Source organism: Mercenaria mercenaria, chromosome 17 (assembly GCF_021730395.1).
Source record: "Mercenaria mercenaria strain notata chromosome 17, MADL_Memer_1, whole genome shotgun sequence".
NCBI lineage: Eukaryota > Metazoa > Mollusca > Bivalvia > Venerida > Veneridae > Mercenaria > Mercenaria mercenaria.
The window spans coordinates 7,601,626-7,628,938 of NC_069377.1; the positions used below are offsets into that span (position 1 = coordinate 7,601,626).

General features: G+C 33.6%; 1 protein-coding gene across 11 annotated transcripts in view; it reads right to left on the bottom strand.

Annotated features, from left to right (window-relative positions):
• Nucleotides 1-2,644: 2,644 nt before the first annotated feature.
• The window catches only part of LOC123536386 (ras association domain-containing protein 10-like), a 29,068-nt gene continuing 4,399 nt past the window's right edge, over nucleotides 2,645-27,313 (bottom strand). The window contains exons 1-2 of one of the 11 annotated variants that reach the window (XM_045319541.2): nucleotides 23,198-23,913; nucleotides 2,645-4,828 (exon numbers count right to left, since the gene is read on the bottom strand). In XM_045319541.2, the coding sequence (XP_045175476.2) occupies nucleotides 3,185-4,828 (1,644 nt within the window). In that variant the 5' untranslated portion in view covers nucleotides 23,198-23,913 and the 3' untranslated portion in view covers nucleotides 2,645-3,184. The other 10 variants (XM_045319537.2, XM_045319542.2, XM_045319534.2 and 7 more) reach the window with 10 other exon arrangements.

Consider the following 27,313-nt stretch of genomic DNA (forward strand, 5'->3'; position numbering starts at 1 on the left):
CTCATATGACACCACTACTGGTTTTCCAGGAAGCGGACTCGAGGAGAGTGGATCAAATAAACTCGAAGCTTTCATCACAATAAAATAAAAAAAAATTAAGGGGACGCATATTGCTACATTCACAGTTCATACAGCAATTCGGAAGGGGTGCATATTCAAGAAATCGATAGTGGGAAAATAAAAAACATATTCCTAAACTGATATAATACTGATGGACACCTGTAATATTCAGTATTTTGTGGATAAGGATGTGGTACTATGAATGTAATAGGAAAACAGAGGTCTTTGTGAAAGAACATTCAACACAAAATATTAAGCTTTTGTATAAGGAAAATACATGTTTTTTACAATAACAGTATTCCAAATAATGTTGAAGGGATGAGATTTTCTTTCTAACACACCAGGTTTGCTTAAACATGTAAAAATTTAATGCCACGTCTGTTCATCTCGGGATGGACGCCATATTTCTCATTGATAAAAAATGTAAACAAAAAAATCAGAGTGGGATTAGCATTGCAAGGGCATAACATGACATTCTACACAATGAATACCTTAAAACAGATATCTAAGATGCTACACAGGTCAGGCGGGTTAAATGCATAATGTCGATCACTTGAAATTCATCTTGAAAAGGTGGTTAATTTTAGTTTGTTTACATGGTTTTTAATTTTCCCACGACTTCTCGGCGATTCACTGCAAATGTATTACTGCGCCGGACGAAAGGTAACTCTAATAAACAACGGGAGACAACTTAGGTGTCAGCACGTGTACGATTTTTAAAAAAACATGTCGATGATTATAATTTCTTATCAAATAATGAATCCTATTCAGATATTCGTCTTTAATATTAGAAAATTATTAATTTCTGTGGACATTTGTCAAATAATATTACTTACAGTGGACTACTTTGCGCATCAAACTGGTTTCCGCTTCAGTTGTGAGGCACTTCCGTTATACTTTTTGACAACAATAACAAAACACAAAATGAATCAATAAAGTCACTTATAAACCGACTGCTACTTAAATCAGTGTAAGTAAAGTTGTTGTTACAACATTATACATGTTCGTTACGATATGAGATAAAGTTTATCTTGAACTGCATAATCCATTAATTACGTTTAGATGATATTGCATGATTTACAACTTATTTGACCCCGTTTTTTACGTGAATGACAGCATTCTCGTGCAACTCGTGCAAACAGAGTTATGAAAAGTATGGTGGAGAATTCAAGGACAAATTATAAATGACATTAAAGTGAGGATAACTGTATATTCGTCCAGTTTTGATCATTGACATTCCTGCTGTTTATTAGTAACTTTTGTAAACAAGATTAGAATGTTGCTTTTGCACATATACACATTGATTGGACCTCTCAACCAAATTTCATACCTTATTTTAGGGATTTTTAAAACAATACATTTTCAAAAGTTTGTTGAATGTGTTTTGATATTTAAGTGCATTGTAGTTCATGAATACCAAGTTAAAGATTAATAATGGCAACATTTCTAGGCCTTTATTGTAAGCCACTAGACTTCTGTAACGATAAATGTTTAATGTATTAAGGGGAATATACTCTTTTAGTTTTGTAATGTGGCATTCCTTGACCACCGTATCTTTTCTTATGCACTACTTTGTAAACAAACTAAATAATGTGTTTTAGCTCACATATGCGAAATGAAAAGCAAGACAGTGAACTTATTTCACATTCTTTCTTTAAATTAGAATCTGTAGGACATTGATAAATGTTTAGACAAAGTGAAGCACTATTATTTTCGCACCAAAAAGTCTTAATTGTTGACTTTGAATGTACACAAGAAGTCTTACGTAATTCAACAATAACTTTCTTGTTTCAGTTTTTCTCATTTTTATTTTAGTGAGCAATCCTTTGTGTACTTATAACAGTTGAAACAGTATTCATTTCATTTACCAGAACCTTGTACTTTTTTGCAGGAAAATTTTATCATACCCCACCCACTTTTTTCTAATTTCAAAGTATGCGTCCCCTTAAATTTAGTAGAAACTAACTGACAGAAGAAGTAACTTCAGCAGGTTTTCTCTACTGACATTTTTATTGCCCCTGGCTCCGAACATAAGTATGGTTTAGCCAACAGATAAAATATGATATTTTAGAGGCTTTGAATTTATTTCTTAAATGTTTGTAGTAACCCTATTTAAAAATAATAACCATGCAGCCACTTAGGTTTCTTCGCTATGACCTATATGAAGAGAAGTAACTCTGCGTATCACATCTGAACTTATTTTACTGTGACCTCCCCTGTAACGGAAAACTTTCAAGTTATATTTAACAATAGACTCGGCAGGAACATGCCTTGATAATAATGTCAACAATAAAAATCCTTCAAAGTATTACGCGACATGAAAAAATCATAACATTTAAGACTCGAAGGTTTGGCCATATTTTCATTTTGTTCGGACAAAACAGACTTAAACTAGCCAAAGTTTCATGATTTTTTAAAAGTGATTAAGGAGGTATGGACTGGTACGAAATCCAGACAAACTGACATTTTAAAATACAGTATCATCGTCGGTGCGTAAATAAGGACATACATGAAGGACCTGCTGTGTAATAGTATCTCACAGAACTGCATTGTTGCCAAGATAAATGATAAAATGAAGTCCGGATACATGTATTTCTTTTATTTTTCACGTGTCTGCCATTACTGACATTACACGACATACAATTTATAAATTAGAAAATGTACAAACCACAATGATAATTATTCCTTAAATAATCTGTTAATTTCATCCATGATAATTGTTCTGCAAAAAATAATATTCTAGCGTTTCAAGCAAAATATCATATATGCATTTCCGGCCCGTAGCGGCGTAAAACTGTCTATTTTCTGATATATTTATTTCTAATTAAACGCATTTTGATATAAGACTGTCTAAATGATATCCTATTCATATTTATTTTATTTCCTTATATCTTTGCCATCTGTTCAAATCTAAAACACTCAATTGTCGTTGCCGTGCAAGAAAATAAACTACTTTCTTTTTCCATTAATAATGCTATATATCATGACACGCCCGTATTGAAATATTTTGGTGTAGATTTAAAAAAAAAATGAAAATATCAATGCTTTAGATCCATAAGTTGTTTATTCAACAAAGAAATCATATGATATCTCACGAAAAAGATGCTAATGAATGTAAGGTTTGTCAGACTAAGGTTTCTAAATGATAAACAGCCGAATCGTCACTGTGCATCGAACTTAGTCCAGTATCAGAGTTAGAGTCATTGTCTTCAACTTTTACAGTCAAGTAAGGCCTATCGGCCACACCTGTCTTAAACTGAGAATAATCCGAACTCCGTGTTACGTAGTCAAAAAGGTCTTTAGAATCCGAGCAATCTGATTGGTCAATACTGATTCCTTCTGAAAGACTAGACTCCTCCCAGTTATACTTGTCAATTACACTATCCGTTTTAAATCTTACTTTTGTTTCACCACTATTAGTCTGTTTGTACGGTACATTATAACCATTTCTTTGATCTGAAACACTCGTTTTTAAAATCGGTTTCCTTTCTGGAATATGTTCTTTTGATTGGCTATCTCTTTGAGAACTGTCTTTTGATTGGTTATGATTTGTTATGTGAGGCGGATGACTATGCACTTCTTTAACTTGTTCCGGTTTCTGCCTGATTCTTTCTGGAATGGGTGGGGGTGGTGTATTATTAGCTTGGATATGGGCTCGGTTTGTTCTCTCAGGCAGTGGTAAAGGGTTACCGGTCCGAGAACCGTTCGACCCCGCGCTGTCTGCACTATGTACACTTGCAGAACTGTCTAATGATTCATTTGACTTTAAATGACTATTTTCTAGTTCAGAAAGTTCCGCCTGAAGACGATTATATAACTCTTCTCTGTCTGTAAGCTTTTCTTCATAGAAATGCAGTTCTCTTTGCAAATCTTGAAATTTGTATTGCTGCATAATTGCACAAGAAACAGCACGATTTAAATCCACTTGAACTTTTGTTATATCTTCCGGTTCGGTTCGTTTTTCAGACCCGGACATATTTTCATTTGCATAAGTCTGTATCTGATAAGCTAAATCCTCAATTTTGGAGTGCTCATTCTTTATCTTATCTTCCATTTCGAGAATTTTATCACAATAGTTCACATACGTTTCTAATTCATCTACATTAGCATTGGAAAAGAATTCGTCCATATTATCTTGACACTGACTGTCCAAATAAGCATCCTTAACATACTCATCTCCGTTTTGTTTTAATCTTTTCGAATGTAATCTTGACTCATACTTATCAATTAATTTGTCAGTATCGTCCCCATGTTCAATCATATCTTTCAACTTGCGTTCTTGCGAAATGACTAGTTTAACAAGCGTCTCCATTGATCTGAGTCTTTCGGACGCATTTTGGCAATAATGGTGATGACGACGATGCTCACGCGGACGTCTTTCTCGTTCGCGTTCACAATCTCGTTCACGTTCCCGATCACGTATTTTATGGCGAGATCTCTTTTTCCGGCGAGTTAAAGAAAACTCACCGCTATATTCCAGCTCGTCTATTCTACGCATAGCCAAATGTACATTACTTTGTTCAGCTCCCCATGTTCTCCACACTTTCACAATTTTAGTTCGTCCTTGCAACGGACGTTCCACTTCCCGCCATTTTTCAAATATGGCGTACGCCGACGTATTGACATGTTCATGTAGACCTTCTTGGTACATAAGAGCGTAAATAACGTCATCGCACGTAGTACGTTTCGTGAGGCCCGTGACCCACTTCTGTGTTCCTTTCACCCAGATAGGGATCTCAATTTCGGCTACTGAACTACCTGACGCCATCTGAAAATATAGAATTGGACAATGTTAACACAGAACTGTTAGTTTTGACATTTTAATGATCTAACAAACGTCACAATTTTAGACATTACCCGAAATCCGTCAGTCATAATAAAAAACCGCTACATTTCTGCTTGTAAACGGCACTGAGTTCACTACACATGTAAATATAAAACTACTTAAAACTTCACATCTACTCAGTATAGAACAAATATAAATTATTAATCTATGCACGTATCTTGAAGATTTTAAACAAGAGTCATTCAACTGACAATTAGGTTAGATAAATATGGCAATTGAAGAACCCAAAGTCCTATTTTTCATGTATACTTTGACGTTGATAGGATAATATATAATGTAATCTCAATTCAACGCAGCGATTAAGTACAAACTTTAAAAAAAAAACGTTGAGGCCACAGGACACCGTTTCAATTTACCATAAGAACTCCAGAAAGTCACATTCGAACAGTTATTCCTTTCACTTAAAAATATCTTACCCCCTAACAGCCTACGTTCTCAAAGGAATCATTTCTTATAACATTATTATGATAAAAGAAGATAGTAGATTTACTTCTCTCCTAAGAACTATCACTAACAAAGATAAGAAATTCCAATAAAACGCCGATGAAAATAAAAAAAAAAAAAGGTATGAATCCAACAGCATGCCATTACGTCAGTGCTATGTACAATCTACATGAATAAAAACTGCCAACAGACAATTCATCTCTTAACCCGGAGAGCTTGATTTCGTCTGCTGCAAATTTTCTCGTACATTGTATGCTTTCGGAGTGAGTTATTTTGAAAAAAACATCCTCACTAATTTTGGAGGAAGTAATAATACATATATTCTGAATAATCACTGGATCATTTGCCGAAAGAATGGCATTTTCTTTAGAAAGAAAAAAAAACGATCTGAATGTAAGATTCGGTTAACATGGTGAAAAAAAGGATGAAGTACCAGTTTATGCTGAAACTTTAGGAGATGATTTCAAAAAAACTTGTTTGTGCTCTTGTGTGTGTTAATAAATTCTGCTGTTTGCAAAAAAAATGTTTATTTTCTAACACATGGTATGCCAATCTGTTAAAAACTTTGCTTAAAACTAGTCTGTAATATATAATTTGCATTTTATGACACTCAACTTCCCATATATTCCTTAAGAAATTGATTTAAGGAACAGGAATACCCATTAAGGAACAGGAATACCCATTACCTAAATGAAATGTATGCTTTGTTGTTCGGTTCGGTTGTTTCGAAAAACTCCATTATACTTGACTAAAATCTGATTAACAACCTTAAAACGATATTTATCCAATACATATCTAAGATTAACCTTTAAGCAAACATGTCCCGATTTTCTGCTTATAGAATTCGCTTAAAAATGCTTCAGGATGCATGTCATTGCTTGTGCTGACCATTAACAGACTAAAATGAATCATCTTCCAGGCCAACAATCAAAGAACTATATTTATATTAAACTATTGTTCATAAATATATAACCCATTAACCCTCTTTTATAATTTATAATTGACATTTTATAAGAGACCTCACATGGCTTTTATTCTAATTTCAACAACCTTTATTCGTATTTTTATAAAGCAAGTATCAGATTTCCCTATTCAAAATATTCCTCGGACATGCTGTTTCCGGTTCGTTGAATGGTGGGAAACAAAATGTCGTCACAGTGGAAACAGATTGTTCCAACGTTCTATAGACATTTAACATAAAAATAAAAATAACAAAACAAAACTCCAATTGATTTTTCTGTGTCTGTCAGCCACTGTTGTCTTTCTCACAAAAAGATGTAGTTTTAATAATTATTTAGAACAACAAAGCATTAATCATATACAGCAGCGCTATTGCCGACTAGCTTTAACGGTATATCGAATTATAATACCAATTCCTTTTCTACTAGATTTTTGTTCAAACAAGAATTTTGAAACACGTATTAGTCCAGGCTGAAAAAATTAAAATATTATTTTAAAATTAAACGAAGAACGGGTCAAGATGAAAATTTTAAAATCCCATTGACAGAAAAACTCAGACACTTAGAAGCGCACGAGCATGTTAATCTTTCCGCATTACGCTTTATTTACTTAGTGTTCGAAAGTCAAACGACCCTCGCTGTTTGCTGCTGATCAACTGTCAACGAGGAATTCTGTCAAAGGTCGAGGCTGATAAGTAGCTCTCCATTTTCCTTTAGCACCATTTTCACAATGTTAATGTTATGCGTAAAAATAGTTGCAGAGACTATTTTAACAGAAACTTATTCAAGAACAAATGAGCCGTGCCATGAGAAAACCAACATAGTGGCTTTGCGACCAGCATGGATCAAGACCAGCCTGCGCATCCGCGCAGTCTGGTCAGGATCCAAGCTGTCCGCTTTCAAAGCCTATAGCAATTAGAGAAACCGTAATCGATCAGCATGGATCTTGACCAGACTGCGCGGATGCCCAGACTGGTCTGGATTCATGCTGGTCGCAAAGCCACTATGTTGGTTTTCTCATGGCGCGGCTCAAATTATTTTGCTGAACACTGACTGTCGCTACGTGCAATCCTTGGGCAATTTTGTCTACAGTATTCAAATGATTTTCATATATGATGCATCCTGTAAAGTATATTAAAAGCCATCAAATTTGCAATTAAATTCTATTTCTGACTTATTTAATAAACTTGTAATGCAAATTAAATGCGATATATAATCCCGTGTGCATGAAACGGAAATGCAGGTTATGAATTATTTCCATGCGAAAATTAATGAATTATTTGAAGGAGTATGTCAAATAATTTGCAGTAATCTTCTCATTCTGATGCACTACCATATAATCCAGGTTTGATACAGAGAGACGAAACACCACCAGCAGCAGCAACAACAACAACAACAACAATGACGACGATAAAGCACGGCGTACTAGACTGGCTCCCGTTCCTATGTTTGTTCACTCATATTTTTCATATACTAGTATAAATTTTCTGCATAACAGAGGAAGTAACTCCAGCAGTTGTTTCTGTATTGGCATTTTTATTGCCCCTGGCTCCGCATTACTCATCAGATAAAATGTGCTATTTTAGAGGCTTAAAATTTACTTATAAAAGGTTTGCAGTATTCAAAAAAATAACCATGCATCCAGGGAGCCAGGCTAACGGCGCACGTATGCATTTTTACACGCTTCTTAAAATATTTAGCTTAAAACACCAGAGTAAATCACCAGTATTTTCTGCACAATTTATCCAGCCTGTTAAATTATTAAACAATTTAGTACTTGTTAGCTATTATAACGGATGGCCAATTCTCACGCGATGGCCAACATTGTACAGATACTAGATTAAACAATTGATTGTCTAGATCGAGATAACATAAGATAAATTATCTAAATTGTCTTTATATTAATTAGAAACATTTTAAGATTGAATGATAATAGGTTTACTTAAACATTCCTGAATTGATCCAATGTACAGTAAATATTATGGCGTCTACAAAGCTAACTACACAAATCCTCAAAAGCCTGAAAGCTTTTTTTCAAATCCGTTTTGCACGTTATAACGTACAATGTATAACATTTAAGAGCGTTTTTTTTCGTGACTTTTGAGCAAAAGAAAATACTGTCAGACCTGCATTGCACCCTTGCAGTATAAACGGTTGAAATATTTTCGCCAATTAAGTAAGAGCTGATGATCAAGATGATGACAAGTGCGAAGGAAACACCGCCACCGTGGGACGGCAACGGTTCGGTGGACAAAGACGCTAAGGTTGAGAACAAAGATGCGTTTGCCTGAACAAAGATCTAAGGATTACAAGATGAACAGTATAATCTGGAAGCATGTGAAGAAATTGCGACAATATTTTTTTTTACTCCACTTCATCTGCAACATGCGAAATAGGTACTCTTGCCGAGAAAAAAAGAGATGTATATAGATCAACACTATTTTCCACAGAAGCAGAAAATAACTGTTGTTGTTGCTACAGCTTTGTTGTTATTTACTACGATGATGTGTTATGTTTTGGTTGCGCCTCCCTTAACGACTTTTGATCTATCAATGCCTAGAACAGAATTTATGCATTTCCAGTCCATGTTCCTGGTAATTTAGTTGAAATGCTTGAAAAATAATTACCACCATATGTTTAAATCATCTCTCGATGAATCAATTTCTTAATTGCCTACCTGTGCCTTGTTCTCAATAACAAACCGTTTGCACGAGATATTGATGTTGCACGTTCGAATCGTTTATTTTGATGCTGGAAGCATTTGCCGTAATATTATAGATGTGCTCGATAAATAATTTATGTGCAAAAACTAGGATTAGAACGTTACATGCTACAATAGTCTCTGAGTGGCTTTTCAGAAAAAAAGGTTGGAAAACTCTGGAATAAGCGAAATGAAAACTCACCGTCAGACACGCCATGTAACTACACATGGTTCATGGTTATGAAAACATTAGTTCGTGCATTTTTTCAAGTGCGCTACAATAAATTTTGATGATATTGAATAAGATAAAAAGACCATTCTTTCCACAAGCTTACGCATTTGTACATATCATTTTTTTTTAAATCAAAATATAGCCATATGAACTGTCAAACAACCGTTTTCACACTGAATCATCTTTTTGAAAGACTTGTTCTTTTGTATGCAAACTGAGTCGAAAATGCTACTCACCAATGGATCGAAAATTCTATTAGGAATTCTCTACCTCAAAGTTAATCCTTTTCTTTAAATATTTTGAAGTACATACATCACAATTTTCACACGCTTGCAACCTTTTTTAACCACCCAAACACATATGATACTGTACTAAGTACATTTAAAATTTTCACTTCACTGTTGACCTTTTTCTATATCCTTTTAACATTGAATTCATTGCGTAACAAAATTAGATCACCTTTATGGTAGAGTGTGAGAAACTCTTAAAGTTCAATAAATATCCATTTTATTTCCACTATAAACACGGCTGAAGTTTTCGAATGAAATAGGCCAGATTTGTACGGCTCTGAAAATGAGTTTATAAAGGCAAAACAAACATTACGAGGCGAAACGGAAGATTATAAAGCCATCGAGAGACGAAATAGCGCTTCTATTTAAATGGTGTTATATACAAACATTACTATCCAAAATTTTTTACAATATTCATATTCAAGCGAAAATGAAATTAAAACATGTTTAAATTGGGAAATGACACATTAACTTTTTAATCATTAATTCTATGCCTGCCAAATAAAATTCCGTCAACTTTAATTTTGATTCAATTCTACAACTTAAAGGTCTCCACATTATGAGGAAAATAGTCCGACATACATATTAGATGAGAGGATTTCTAACAATTAGCCTTAGAGACCAGTCTCGAAAGAAATTTTGCCATTGGCGTATATATTTGGATTGAGCTCAGACTCAAGACAACCAGTCAAATGATTTGAGACTGGCTTTAACTCAAATTTTACAACATTGGACACAGTTAGAAAAAATCGTTTATAATCTAAAACCCGTAATTGCCCAACCAGTCTGAAAACTCCAGCATACGATTGGTTGGCTCTGAGTTTAATTTTGAAATTGACCAATGGCAGGGATTCATTTTGGGACTGGTCTCCAAACTTATTTTTCATAACCTTGTAACAGAAGATGATAATTCTGGATTCCTATATACTATTGGTGCAAACTTGTCACAAGACGCCTGCGCCCTAAGGTTTATTTAGTTTTTGTTGGGTTTAACATTAAATCGACGCAAATAAAGTTTATATGGCGATTCTCCGGGCATTATTTACAAACACTAGCCGGCCCCTGAGTAGAACCATCTATCTTCCGTAATACAGTGAATGGCTTTTTTCACATGAACGAATTCCACAACTCAAACGAGGTTTCGAACCCGTAGTATTAGCCCCCTAAGTACAGACAGCAAAGGCTACGTTTTAAAGTATGTATATACGTGCCGCGCCATGAGAAAACCAACATAGTGGGTTTGCGACCAGCATGGATCCAGACCAGCCTGCGCATCCGTGCAATCTAGTCAGGATCCATGCTGTTCGCTTCAAAGACTATTGTAACTAGAGAAACCATTAACGAACAGCATGGATCCTGACCAGGCTGCGTGGAAGCGCAGGCTGGTCTGGATCCATGCTGGTCGCAAAGCCACTATGTTGGTTTTCTCATGGCGAGGCTCATATGTGCCTTAAACAGAATCTCTAAATAACGAATAATAATCATTTTAACAAAATACACACACATCATAAAAGATTGTCAACTGATGTGAAGGATTCAAATAAACTGATAACGCGTTAAGTGACAAAAGTTTATAATTATTGCATGCACTGAATATTACATAAAGTGTCGCATGTCGCACCGTAGTTCAAACATATGTATACATAGGATTATGTTACATTAAAATATGAATGCATTATTTAAATGAGGATATTATATGGATTTGAAAGGCATGAATATACTACGAAATGAGACCTCACATTCAGCATATGGCAGGAAAATCTGGTAAAGTAAGTAATAAAAGGATCGCCGAACACATGAATAAATTACGTGCTGTGAGAAACTGTACATTTTTAAACGAAAAAAAAAAAAAAAATAAATAAATAAATAAAAACAAAAATACACTAACTAAAAAACCTCTTAAATCCTTCCTTAAAAAATGTCCATCATATAGATAAAAAACCTCCTCATAATAGTCAGAATTCCCAGTTTTCCAAAGTAATTCCAAACTATAAATAATATTAACAATATTTACATGTCGATCAATCATACAGCCCAAGAGAAATACTAATAAACTGCAACACACATGTTACAACGCCTTTATATCAGTACTGTTTTTCCATTATCCCTACATCATAGAGAGCTGTTCAGGAAACATTATTTTTTCTCTCTGTGTTTGATGTACATGTAATTTAGTTCGATACATTACAAAGGTGGAAAACAGAATGCTGTCTACGTTTCCTGAAGCGAAGCCGAAACAATGCAATTTAGTAAAAGGAGTTTTGCATCTGTAGTTGGCTATATGACAAGTTCTCATTAAAAATTCATGCTCACATCCGAGCTGTTTTCAACCATCTTATTCACGATAGGGTCATACGTTTCTGCCACATCTATTGAAGCATCAATGCAATTGATCGGTCCTTTTATTTAATTAACACGTAACTGACTCACGAAAATATTACCCAGCGAGCAATTAAAAACTGGGAAAATTTTTATTGATGTACTGGAGATAATAAAACCAATACATTTGGATAATTAATTTCATTATAACCTACAACTAGAAACAAAGTGTCTCAAAACAAGTGGTCTCAGAACTAACGGTTATAATAAGTTTTCAAATCATGTCCTATACTATATCCCGATTTACAAAGCAGATGATGACCAGTGTACGTCCGGGTTTTACGTCTTTTTCAACAATTGTTCAATCATAAATGACGTAGAGGATGACTGGACTTTCAATCTTTTCAAACACATTGATCAATGAAAATATTATCAACAATAACACACCAAAAGTCGATGAAAATATCAACGTTTTCATCAAAAAAGTTTCCGTTGCTTTTTCCTGTAACCTTTCCGTTCACTGATAAGAAATCATTTCTTTGAAAATAAAAGTCTTGAGGTTTCTTTGAAGCAGCTGATGAACCGATTTGCAAACTTTCAGAAAAGCAAGATGAATTTGTGATAAAACAATAGTTCTAGAAATTGGTTCAAATTTGTCTTTAATTGAACAAACTTTAGATCAACAAATTCAGATTTACATTATATGAAAAGTTCGCAAAAGGGTTTACCTATAGGAGAAAACCAAATTGCTAAAAGAGTTGCCCTTGTGTGTGTACACATCCAGCAGCCTCTGTATGCGGCCTGATTCATTTAAACTAGAGTTTTCACCTTAAATATCGACTTACTATTGTGATCATTTTCAGGAATCTGACAAGAGTAAGCTCAGATTTATATAAATAGAAACTACTGATCTACCGCCCTTGCAGCATGACCAATTCCAGTAACATTAGTAACTTATCTTTTGCTACGATCAGATTCATTCACAGCACGACCAGTTTCAGTAACTTCAACAGCCTGCCTTATATTTCCATCATATTAATCAACATGGTCATCTATGAGATAGAGATTGTATGAAGAGTTTTTGCAACTCTATTTTCTGGTCTAATAAGCTACAACAATATCATTTACAAGAGTTCGAATCTAATATCAAACATTTAACGACATGGGATGTATCTAACATAACAGAATTAGACAATCTATAAACTGATCATATTAAACAGATTTCAATCACAGAAACATTTTGACTGACTTTATAAGATAGGAATATCATTTTGTACGAGCAAATTTTATTTTGAATGTCACCTTGTTCTGAATTTGCAGATTAGAACAAAGCCTTATATTAAGTACAATAATCATCTTAAGATAATCTTAAAAGATTAAACGTAGCAGAAGTAGGTATATTTTGATTTGAATCTAGATAAGGAGTGATTGCAAGCCACTTTATAATCCCCTACATGCACAAGCTACAAACATGCCTAAAACACGACTGATTATCTGAATCAATGGAATGTAGTCTGTTTACAGGAAAAGAAAATGAAGTTTCTAATAATATGAACTAATTACTGTATTTACTACTGTTTATTATACTAGTATAAGTTTCAATAATTGTAGTGGTCTTTCAAAAGTATTTTGTCACTGCTCATTATTTCGTCGGCTCTGCTTTTCTGAGAAAGGGCAATCAAGGTGCATACGCACAAGAGAGCTATAAACTTTTGATTATAATAATAAATGAGCATTATTATTTGTAAATCGGCACCAACATCTAAAACGCATATACTAATAAATACATAATTATACATACACGTTTGGTTTTTATCATTTTTAAACTTGTGTCAAACTGTTGCACGTTCATAACCCGATCAAGCAACTAATAAATTTTTACCTTTAATAAACATATGAAGACTCTTCCGATTATTCCAGAACTATGTACACATCCTTTAAAATGTATCCACTATTTGTGACCAAAACACACACACTTAAAGACATTCAATGTGTTACTGAGGCAAATTTGAACCGAATTTTTTTATCAACTTTTGGCATCATGTATGCACAAACAACTAAACCAAAATAAATTTAAGTTCGTTAAACAAAGATCGACCTGTTTAGGGCTTTTCCCATTTTACAATCTTATCAAACTTAATCTAGGGCCAATTCAGCCACAATGTTAAAGACCTCAGATTTTAATCTATTGCTCCGTAGTAACCCGCTTACCTCGTACAACGTATTTGTCTTTTGTTTCAATCATAACGTAGATTACTAATATTATGATAATCAGTTAAAACATTTTCGGAGACCCTTTTAAGGATTATCCGTGCATGCATGAGATCTTCTGCGATAACATTCCAAATATAGTGCATTTGTGGGTTAAATTGAACAAAACTGTTCAACAAAATAATTATATATATTTGAGTTAGTTTGTGCATTATATATATACATTAACTCCATTTATCTGATAATGTTTAAAGTTGGCCTCAAATTTAAACACGATTACGTGATTCCGAATGAATTCAGAGATAAATACATAAACAAAGTCAACCATTTCAAATATAGGTTTTGTTAACACATTTTAACTTTTTGATGTCGTACAGGCGTTTTTTTACTTATTGACTTTTATCTAGAATCAAGAAACATGAACTTTTGCCTTTATCTAGTTGCAAAATCGCGTTAAATCAATTTAAGATGGCTATCTACCGTAGTGTTTTTGATGTTGTAAACGCGCTTTATGCTCTTAAAATGTATCTAAAACAAACAAGGTAAATTAAAGTAGAAAGCGGAGTTAACATGCACATTCTCCTTTATCTACACGCCAATATGCAAATTTGGTAATAAATCGTGTTAAATCAATTTAAGACGATAAGTTCGTTTTCTTGTATCAATGTGGACTGTTTTACGCATGCATAGAAATTCCGCCGTAAAGCAACGGTTTGATAGAACGATTCAATCGAACCTGAATACTTGATATATTTTTGAAACGTTTCCAAATCGATCTCAGATTTGCGTTAATAATCTTGATATACACCTGTACCAAACAACAACAATATATCGCACTTGTATTAATGTATAACTATTTTACAATTACCATTCTTAATCTGATAAACGTCTTCATATAAACAATATACTGATGAAATGTTAGAGATAAACGTGCCATAAACACAGCAGATACACGAGTATCATATAAATAAATATTCATCCTTTAACCATTTGAAAAAAAAACACAATTCTGAACAACTTAAGAAAGAACGAGGCATGTTTAAACAAAAGTCAAATAAACACATTAAGCCACTGTGCACTGTTGTTGAACGATGTTTTCATGAAGACTTTTATAGAAAAGAATAGGAACAAAGACCTAAAGCGCCTGTGAACCTCTCTCTACCGTCTCTTCCGACAATCGGAACATTCTATATGCCGGACTAGTGAACACTTCTCACAAAAGACAAAACATGATTTCTCACTAGTCTCAAACTTCCACACATCATCGGTTTAGAAGGAAAATAGCCGGCAAAAAATTTCGAATCTCCTGAATATCGTTTAGTTTGTGAGGATCAAAACGGCCTATGTCTTTACATGGCATGGATAGGATTACTAGAAATATCATTAAAAGTTACAAGATCCGTAATTTATCCCATGAAACATTTACCTACACCATTTTTATGCATCCGAGCTGGTATACTAGATCAGTATGCCATAAAACCACGACCTAATTCTTGGGGGTCTTTTCTCGCCTCCCAAGTATCAAATTGACACAGATGCGCGCTCATGAATAATTAAAACGCATCGTATTTGGAACAGTTTAATGGCAACCTACACGGAACCAAGCATTCGGAATACTTTTGTCATTATCATAGTTCTTGTATACTAAAAAAGGCGGTGCTCATGCAAACTGATGCGTATAGGGGAATGATAAACAAAATTGCCCCAAACAAAAAGACAGTCGTGTTAACGGGTGAAGCAGAAAATCTGTGGGTACAATTTGTGCAATTATACAATTAATATGACAGGGATGTCATAGATCATGTTACAATATCGGGTGGGATAGGGCAAAATACGGGTCACTGCAGACGGTATAATATAAAGATAACCATCTAATTATTACAGTTATATATCGAATTAACATCTACACCTGTGTAACCTATATTATCTCTAAGGTTAATTTGTCAGATCTTTTTTGGCAACCATGCACATGCAGTGCGAAAATGAAGATTTAGCGGCCAATGTACTTTCGAAAGGCGTATAAAATAACCATTTCATTGTCAATGTAAATTTTATCAAATTTGCACAAAATTTACACCAGTGCAAACCCCACCTTTATTTGGTATTTTGTCAAAGTTTATATTTCAAAATGTGTACGTGTACAGTAAACTTCTATATATACACATATTTTTTATACAAATTGCAAGGTTCTAAATTTCAATACCGGAATATAATAAACTCTTATTAATGCACTTAATGAAAAAAAAAATTCCTAAAAATAGTATAAAAGAGACTTAAAGGTTTCTAGACTCAATCAATCTTGTAACTGACAGAACATCTGTCTACAAAAATAAAGAAATAAAGAAATCTTTGCGTTAAACAAATCACCACCGTCAACCTAAGAATTTAAATGACCCATCTGCATTTAGGACCTTTAAATAGCGAAATACATTCGCGTAAAATATTCCCACCAAGGCACCAATTTAAAATTCAAAAGTTCTACAATACTTACAATAAATGTCCTATTTCCAATCACTTAAAATGTCCAAATATTTACTTCTTCAAGAGCGAAATAGTCGAGATTTTAAAAGTACACCGTCACTTTCAATGACATAGCAAATAAGAAAAAAATGTTCCTCACTTCAACACTTGACTAAGGTATTAACACAAAAGTTAATCGCCGTAATGAATGAAAACTAATTTATTCCTGTCCATTGTCCAACAAAATTCGTTTCCACTCCATGTACTCAAGGAAGAAAGTAAACTATTTTTATTTTTGACCACTTTAAAGAAGTATCCCACATAAATAATTTAGTATCAATTACAGTATACATTAGCCTATCAACCAAGCCTGATTTATAGAAGTACCCCCAAGACAACATCAAAGAGTCTGGATCACGCAAGATTGACCAAACCACTTGAACACTTTAAACAACGGTGACTTAGCAGGCGAAATATTCGGAAAACGCTTCAAAAATATTTTGTGAGTGTTTTGATAAAAAAGTGGCAAGCTAAGTGACTGTTTAGTACCCCTAGGGAGTTTGATTGACTAAACCGGACTAAAATCATTAACTATTTGTCATCACCCATGTATCTTGTCAGTTTTTGAAAGGTTAAACATGATAAAGCAGATCCTACAAGTAGCTCTAAATGGACAATGACCATAAAGGGAAAGAATTTATTGATGTGTTTTTGTGCATGCGTGTTAAGGAGAGGTGCAAACGAGAAAATAAGATTACAAAGTGAAAGACAACGTTAAAATATGTTAATAAATTTAGTAAATCTTTATTCAAAACCTGTCTATCACAGCATATTTACCAATGACTTTCAAAATTCTCTTTTTCCATGTGAAAACTGGTGTGATGTTAAACTGCCAACGGGCAAAGCTATAGGGAGTAAAAAAACCTGGCTGAATAAATTGAATTCTTGAGGAAGCAACATGCAGTTTTATCAATGAAATGTTCGCTGTTTAGATATTTTGTGCGTGCGTTTACAGATTTACTCATCAATCTAGATAAATATAGATTATAAAGCAGAGTTTTTACTTCAGTTGATCTAAACTTACTTCAATTGAGCGAACACAAGCTTTTAGGTTGCATTATTTTTCACGAATACATGAAATATGCACGCTAGGAAGTGAAGTGAATTACTGAGGGAAAAACGTATTCAGTAATGACCTTTTGCTTAAATATTGTTATTTCGATTGTACTCTTTACATTTTCTTTGCGGAGGATGCGTAAAACAGTAAAACATGTTTTTTGAGTGAAATATTATTATTATTATTATTATTATTATTATCATACCAGATTTATATAGCACCCTTTTCATGATAAACACGTTCAAAGGCGCTTTACATATAGCGAAATTCATCCTCTACTAGTACAGACACAGAGCGATCTGACCAGAGGGACAGAGTGAGATAAAGCCCCTAGAACAGACAGAGAGAACAGAGAGAGATATAGGCCTGTCCGGTTAACTTAGCATAGCTCTTTGCGAATAGACAGTCTGTTTCTTTAACGTGCCCGTTGTTAGCACCGATACACGCGAAACCGTCTTTCCTGGGAAGAACCGGTACAGGCCTCTTAGTCAGGCGAGAGACACTCAAGAGCATCTCAGAAATTTCCAGTTCCTGGACCGAGATAAACACTGTTAACAAAATAAACAAAACTGTTACACCTGGCCCTGATAATTTGAAGTGAAAGTATTTTCTATGTTGTCCAACATGAGTGGGAGCTCCCACCAAGGTATAAGTCCCAGCACCTCTTGTCTGGATCTAATTAAGGCACCAATCCATGCACCCACTTGCTAAGGCTTAACGCCATACTGTCCGGGATAAAGTAGAGACTAAATCCTGTACCTTGCATATGACAGCATAAAGTATTTCTAAGCAATAACATGCAGCGTTTATAAGACGAAAATAAAGTTGAAATGCCGGTTCGAGTAGACATTAATTACGAAATGAATGATAAAATTATTTGTCTTAAATGGGTACAAAACCAAAACACTACTGTGCATGACTGTACGGAATCGATTCCTTGTACCGAAAAGATCAATAAATACAGGAAGTGAACTTATGCCACATGAACGCCTTTAACAGAAGAACAAAAGAACATGCATGGCACAAACTCGTAATTAAGTTTTGATCGACTTTGAATTAACATCTATAATGTCTGTCTGAAAGCCAGATGATGGCTCATTTGGTCTAAGTTTATTGGGAAAGACTTGTATTTTCTACAGAAGTAAGGAAATTATATTGACAAAGTGTCTGCGCAGTATATTTTCACTCAATAATAAAAAAAGTATGTGTGGTAATAAATGAACTTGAAGACTGGAAATGCGATGTTAATTCGATCAATTTAATACATGTAATGCAATTTTGTTGTTAGTGAGTTCGTTTTTCTTTAATGTACATTAAACACAAGTCATTTCATGGCAAGGAAAAAGAAAATTATCTAAAATAAACTGCAACACAACTGACTTTGAAAAACTCAGCCAGACGGTTTATCATTTACATGACAAATTCCATTCATGCATTAATAGTTCTGTGAAGCACTCCCTCCCAACTTGTGAAGTCATTTTCCTTCTTTAATGCTGTTCTTAATTATACATATTACAATTGACATTTCGCGGTTCCTCGAGTGCTTAAAATTGTTAAAAAATGGATATATGAAATGATGAAGGTCGTTTCATATATAATTATAACACAGATCGATCAAACTGCAATTAGTTCTTTTTATCTTGTTAAACTGGGCTGAAATCGGAGGAAAATATTTAGATAGACGCGATAATATGATCACAAGCCATTCAATGATAAGACGGTTTGAATAAAAAGGTGAAACTGTGTGTAATATCTGTCAAATATACAGACATGATATGGGCTTAATGATAAATGAAGGTTATATTTGTAGCCGGATTAAGTACGGGATATCGGTGTTTAAATTGTCCCCAAGCTTATCCCTCTATTCAGGCCCACTTGATAAAAAGACATGATAAAGTTTCATTTTTGCTTTAGATCTAATATGAAAATCAAGTGGGGCTTTTAATAAAGACGACTCCCACTCGTTCAAGTTTACACACTTCCTTAAATAAAAGAAATACACGTAAAACGAATATTTTTGATATTATTCTCAATATTTTCATATGGATGTTAAAAAATGGACTACATCTCTGCAAACAAATCGTATTATGAAACATTCCTAATTCTCGCATTTATCTAAGTAGGCAAGTGTTCTTTGGTGATTCTCTATTCAAACAACGTTTATGACGTCACACTACCATGAACAGTCAAGCAAATGTCACAAAATTGTCTTTCTTGATTCTTTTGAAGCCGCAAAATTGTCGTTCCTAAGTGTTTCTGAAGCGGAAGTGAAAGTACGACAACTCTGTATGAAAGATTGTGTTTGAAATGACTGAAGATTTTACTACAAAGAACACGTGCTTTTTTCACCTTTAATGACAGTACATATAGTTTTAAGTTTCAATGAAAAAAGTGTTGATATAAAAACGGAAATCCTTCTTTAGATGTAAATGTATTTGGGACACGCAATTTAGATGTAAATGTACATGAAACACGCAACCCATTCTTTGACATGAAACCGCAAGAGCAAACCTCAAACCTGCATTTTAAACATTATTTGGTCTATATTTGCCGGATATCTTGACGACACTCTTCTGTCAAACTAATCCCAGATAGCGTAATTTAATGTCATCTTTTAAAATAGAGATTTATTTAACGACAATTTATTTCGATATTGCGGCATATCTCGTGCATCAAATTACTAGATACCCATTAAAATAACAGGTAAAAACACGCACACTTTACCATTATAATGACTGACAGCCACTAAGATATAAAACTAAGTGAATCCTTTTATACAGATGACAATGGGGAGATGTGCCGGTAATTAATTTTCTATTGGAGTGAATACATCCGTTGCTATGGCTAACTACTCGATAAATTCATTCATTCAATTTCTCATTCATTTTAACCACATGAGGTTGTGGTTTTTTGGGGGAAAAAGATTTTCTTTTTTTCTTATGTTAATTAAATCTAAACGAATTCTAACTTTTATAGAGATATGTATGCATTGAAACGGACTTTTGATTAAAAAAAAACTTGTGCGATTTATTTGCTTGTCCCTTCAGTTTAGTACAATAGTGTGATATGTCTAAAATCTAAAAAAGTAATACAAAAGCAAAATAAATGAATATTAGTCATTCACATATATAATAGCATACCTGAAAATAAAATATAAGCAAAATAAACCGAACTTCTCAACTTAGTAGTATTTTTGGATGAGTGTCAACGTCTGTTTAAAAATCTTTTTTCACCACACGTGAGCCCGTGCGCAAATTGTTCTATAGGAATGGCACTACCCAATGCAGCAGGAAGAAACTTGTATTAGGAAGATAATACAAAATATAAAACAGACAAAGTATAGGGATTTATCTTTTAAAGAAAGACAGCGCGCAAACTTAAGTATCATAGGGTTGTATTATATCGTAAAAGAACTTATTTATCATGACAAAGTGGGGGAATGTACTGCAAAATTTATTGCAAAAGAACTATACTCGATCCGATTTATCTTAAACAATGTCAATAAACGGTTAACTTTTCGAATTTTCCAGTAGTTTCGATTTGCCACAATTAGATTTTTTTGTGTGTAAAACTGAAACGAAATTGTAACTTTAATAAAGACCCACTAAGACCTAGTGACCTACAATTTTCACTAACAAAAACTTCATAAAAATTATTCTTATAATACAGGTAATATACAGCTATACTACAATTTTTCAGGTGGACAATTTAGGCCATTCCGGAATAAATGTATTTTCACAACTTCATTTGCAATCTTACTCAGTAAATCTCTTTTCAGCATAGTTTTAAGGATATAGATGAATAAATATCTTACACTGTAGAAACAAAATTGGACTGAAATTTAACTAAATACACAGAGTCCTGTACATATTGTTACATGTATTCAATACAATGATAAGACATTAAACACATTGTCTTTGCCTAATATATGTCACTGTCAATTTGAAACTAAATACTTGCATGTATAATTACCATCATGGAAATACAAATAATAGTTATTTTGTGGCGCGTCTTTAAACAATAAATTTTCAAAACACTGATTTTATTAATTTTATTTGCCTAGAATAAAAAAAAAGTGCGACCTGCTAAACCGACTAAAATCAGGTTAAAGTATAATTCTTAAAAATGTCTTTAACTGGTATGTTAGTAATCGATACAATATTATTCATCATAAATTTGCTAATGTTTACAAAATGAAAAATGTTTCACTTTCTTCGTAATTTCGAGACTGGGTGCTAATCTAAGTGAAAATACCGCTGGAATCATCACAGAAAGTCAAAATATTCGAATGTTTGAAATCAGTGAGAACAATAAAGTTTGTGCAAATATACATATTTACTGCTATCTCTTTATTTCGATGATAAACTAGTGTAATAAGGCAAAGATGACACAAAGTTGATAAAGAATGATTAAGTAATTGATTTATCTTGTCAATGGAGTCGACTATATCAATATTTTATGACTTTCGCACACACAAAGAAATTTCGACAGGCAATATTTTAAACGTTAACTCGTGTGTTCTTTTGTAAAGCATTGACAATAGGTTGAAACATGCATTTTATTATCATACAAAAACAAAATACGTGAACGCCAGATGTAAGAAAAAACATCTGTTTTCTCCTTGTGTTTTTATGGGAATTTATTTTGACCTAATACAGGTTTATGATATACTGTTCTATCAAACAAAATGTGTTTGGGGTTTGGAGTCTGTTAACCTCTAGCCTGCTGGAGGCAAGTGATTCTGCCTTGGCGACCAGTGCAGACCAAGATCAGCCTGCACTTCCGTGAAGGCTGATCACGGTCTGCACTGTCCGCTGTTTCAGTGAACACCCCTTTGAATAATAAGTCGTACTGCCTAAATTGAATGATGGTCCAGTCCATTTTAAAAATTTAGAAGGCAAAGGGTTAAATAAAATTTATATTATGTAATGAGTTCACGAAAAACACTGATCAATGTGGTCATTTAATGTATGAAACCGTTAAAACATTTAACTAAACATTATTTCTAAATCTTCCAACTTCCGTACATGCACCTATTGCTTTAAATCTTATTTAAAACTTGTGGTTTTTAAAAAATACTTTAATATGTATAGTTGTATAAAAATGATAATATATAGATATCCAACTTAAACAACCATTTAACAGGTACTCACCTTTTCAAGTATAATTTCCTGTAAATTTATAGAATTAGAACGAAACACTTCATTTAATGTAATTTCCACCTAATATAGTATGTCCTCTACGTCTGTCTTTCTACGATTTAGAACGTTCTCTAATCTTATCAGTCACAAACTGTATCAAAAAACGGTTTAATTGTAATAAATAAAGTTTTAAATACTACACCACATGATTCATGTACGTTTCAGTTACACTCAGTGCTCAGGTTTAAACCTAATTTTCCACGATGGTGGACATTTAAAGAAGTATCCGAAATCTATTCAACTGTGAATTATTCCGAACCGATATTCGATTGTTTGACATCGATAAAGATATACGATGGCCTTTGAACAGGAACACTGCATTCCATCTAATAAAAATATTTTAATATATTGACTCACACTGTAGCCACAAATGCGATCATGACCGCTTTTATCCAATTTTCACCGCTGATTTATGCGATTAAAGGTTTCACAGTCATGACTAATTTCAAACTATCGCACTGATAAAGCGTCGGCCCTTTTGACAGGGTCCATTTATTCCAAATATGCACTTGTTGCTGAATAATTTCAGTGCCCGACCTTTGATACCCTTTTCGTGCACGATCAATTTGTTTTAACAGTCCGTATAATTACTAAAGTAACACTTGGTCGAGAAAATGATATTCTCTTGTGTGTGGAACTTCGGCCCAACTTTTTTCTGAACTATAATAACATTCCATTACAAGTTTAAATTTGAACCTATAACACTTAATTTATGAGAGGAATTCCTATGTCCTTGTTTTATCTAAAACGTTGAGTGTTTATTTTCGTTTTAGCATTTCAGTCATGTTTTAAAGGAAAATAAATCATAGAATATTACATATTATACAATTATAAATTCTCTTATTACAGAAGAACTTTGATTTTCCTTATTATTCCAAAAGTTGCTGTATACGCGAAAGAAAATTGTGTATACAGATACTACCTGTTCGTAAACGATGCACACGGAATAAATATTGATACACTGCAATGTTCTTTTTATACCTTCTATTTATCCACAATATAAACTAATCAAACAGCCAAGAATAATGTTCCAGGTCGAACAATAACTCATGACATTATTTTGGCAATCAAGCACACCTGACTGACAAACAGACAGACAAGTTCTGTGAAGAATGCGTCGGAATCATACCTAAGAATCGTTACAAGTTATGCCCGCAGTCATCACAGCAAGTGTACTGTAAACGGCAACATGTTCTGCGGGTAATATGTTTCGGGTAATATTATTCAATAAATTCAATGATGAGTTTTAATTTCTAGTAAACTCCACCATGCAGCGGACTCATTATTAGAACGTTGTATTTTAATACAAAGTCGTGCCAGTGAAGACTTTAAGCAAGGTATACTTAACAGTGAACGAAAAAGCAACAGAAGTTACACTCGGACCATTTGCGAATAAAGGCATCTAGCAACTATAAAAATTGCATATACAGGCCAATATTTTGTCTTCCAGTTTAACCATAAATGAAATAAATTTACCTTTGCTGACTGACCGCCTGTCAACAAAGATCACTTGCTTCTTTTTTCCCTTCAGGTGGTCTTTGCAGACAGTGTTGACTGTGTTTTTGTAAATATTGATTCATTACAAGGATCTTTACTTTGCAAGAATACCTTGCAAATTTGCATGTTGCAGTAAGATAATGCTAAATCTGCAATAATCGTTAAAGAAAGGATTTCTAGAGAATTTCAATTTTACGAAAAAATGCTCGGTCGAGTAGAAATAATGTTTCACAATTCTGCCTGATGGTACAGTACTGTTTGACGGGATGTTGAATCAAACAGGTAGAATCTTTATGTTTATTGCTCACGTCTGTTTCATGTTCATTCTTCTAAACAGAAGTCTGTCTATACATTATGTAAGAGCGAAAAAAAGTCCAGTGTAAAAATGTGAATATATCTCTAATATATATTTAGACAGAATGTAAACTTACTCTGCTAATTTTCTATAATGAACTTGCCCATCTTTCAATTTGGACAGCACCATTAACTGTTAAAAGGGGTGCTTACTAAAACGATACTGACTGAATGGCCAACAGTGCACGGATCTTGGTCTGCACTTGTCGTAAAGGCAGAATCACTTGCCGCCAACAGGCTAAGGGTAAAATGCAGCCTTTTTGGTCGATTTGCTACATAAGATTAGGCAAAAGGTTCTTTAGTTCAGTTTCATGCTCGATTGTGATGAAAGCTTTAAGCTTATCTGAACCACTGAAAGGAATCAGTACTGGTGTCATATGAGAGAGCATGGTCGTGACAAACCTACGACACCGGGTTGAGCGGTCAACACCTTAACCACTAGACTACTGCTCACCTTTAAAGCTTCTGTAAGACAAATGATATACAAGTGTATTTTGTCATGTTATTTTGATAGTAGCATCATTTTGCAGAGCAATCATTCTGTTTTTTAAACCGGTGACATTACAAAACAGTGTGACAATATCGTTATTTTGCATGGCTATGTGTTTCGCATTCTTAGACTATACGCTGTATTGAATTCAAATAAAATTTTGGAATACTTTCTTTACACGTGCTTCTCGTGCTAAGATAGGGCTTTTGTTTAAAGACGCGCCACAAAATTACTGTATTCTTTTGCATTTCCATGATGGTAATTATACCTGGTTTGCATATAAAAAGTATCTAGTTACAAATTGACAGTGGTATATATTAGGCCAAGACAACGTGTTTAATGTCTAAATATATCATTAATTTATTGTAGTAGTATGCACAGTACTTGATGTATAAGGTGAGTTTATACCATACGGGTAAGTTTTGTTTCTGCAGTGTAATATAGTTATTGTTCTATGTTTATAAAACTATGACTGAATAAGTTCGCAGATGAATTTGTGAAAACACATTCATTCAGGAAGGGTCCACATTTTCCACCTGTCTTCTTGTAGAATAAATGTATTATACCAGTATTATCAGAATGATTTGCATGAAGTTTATGCATGAGGAAAAAGTAGGGCTCTAGGTTGTGGTGGGTCTTTAAATGTAATCCATACTTCAGCTTACACAGAAAATTCATCATGTCGGGTCATGGCTTTTATGTAATATTTCTCACGTCCATCTGTTCTTAAAATTTAAACATATATTTACATATCTATACAGGTCATAATTGATTTAATCCAAATATTTTCATTGCCTATATTAGGCCCTAGTTTCTATATTGATAGATGTTTAAATTTTGACTTATCGCCTAACACATTTGTTAAGGACTTGAACACGTAATTCTATAAATAGATGAAAAGATTTATTGTCGGAAAACAAACATTGAAATGCAAATATTTAAATTTCACCTTTAGTAAAAAAAAGGAAAATTCAAACGTATTAAACCTCCTGTTTTTCAATTATTTTTCAGGACAGGGCATGTTACATTGCAAATATTTAGAGTGCTGACCTACCGTTCATACCATTTAAGAATTTTCCTTCAATATATATTTTATTTACTACATTTATTTGTTTACTATTTTAAGAGACAAACAACTACAAAAATGTAGTAGACCAGTACCGTGTAAAGTATGTGGTCAAATTTAGAAAACAGGGTTGAAGTACTAATACATTTTGACAAAAAAGTAATCAAAACATATTTACGTATAGAAGTTGAACCGAAAGATACATTTTAAAAAATGGACGATACTTTCAGACAAGTCTTTAAGAAGGCTTGGGTTCAATTTTCGAAGAAAAGTGAGACACTAAAATATCTGTTGACTTTGTTTTAGCCCGACTATGATGAAAGACACCAGTACCAGTGTCGCATGAGGAAGTGCTCTGTCGTTACCCAAGTTGGGTTCGAACCTGTAATTTCGCAGCCGGGCGGTCAACACCTGAACCGCTAGACCGCCGCAAAAGCAAAATGTTTCAATGAATGTAAAATTTAAAGTCTGTGTATTAAAGAATGAAGAAAATAAAGAGCGGAGGCGTTTGATAATTAAATTTTAAACCACTTACGGTTTAAATTGACCATTACGTTACAAATTCACATAAAACTCTCATTAAATTTCACTTAAGGAACATTAAGCGAGGCTAAGTACAGTTAAGAAATTAATGAAAGACTTTGAACAACGGGAAAAAACTTTGATTGAAAATGTCATCGATAAAATCAGATCTTTGCGTAAGATATTAGTTCACATTTCTATTTTTCTGTAGGGAAGATTTGTAACTTTAATGTAACGGTATTTGTATTAGTACCGATATATCATCAAGTTATGAAAAGACCTTTTATAACTAATTTTAGAGAAAAATATTTAGTTCCGAAGAAAACACTAGTGCATGATATAACCTTTCTAGGAAAAGCAATACATTAACACTTCCAGGGAAAATAGATATTTTGCCAGTCAAAACTTCTCGGTCATTTTCGCCAAACTCCGGCAAAATACAAAATTTTCGGCCGTATAAAGTACGCAAAACATACTGAAAATACATTCACAAGTAAGTGAACCAAAACCTAAACATGTAGATAAAAACATTCCTTTCTTAAGA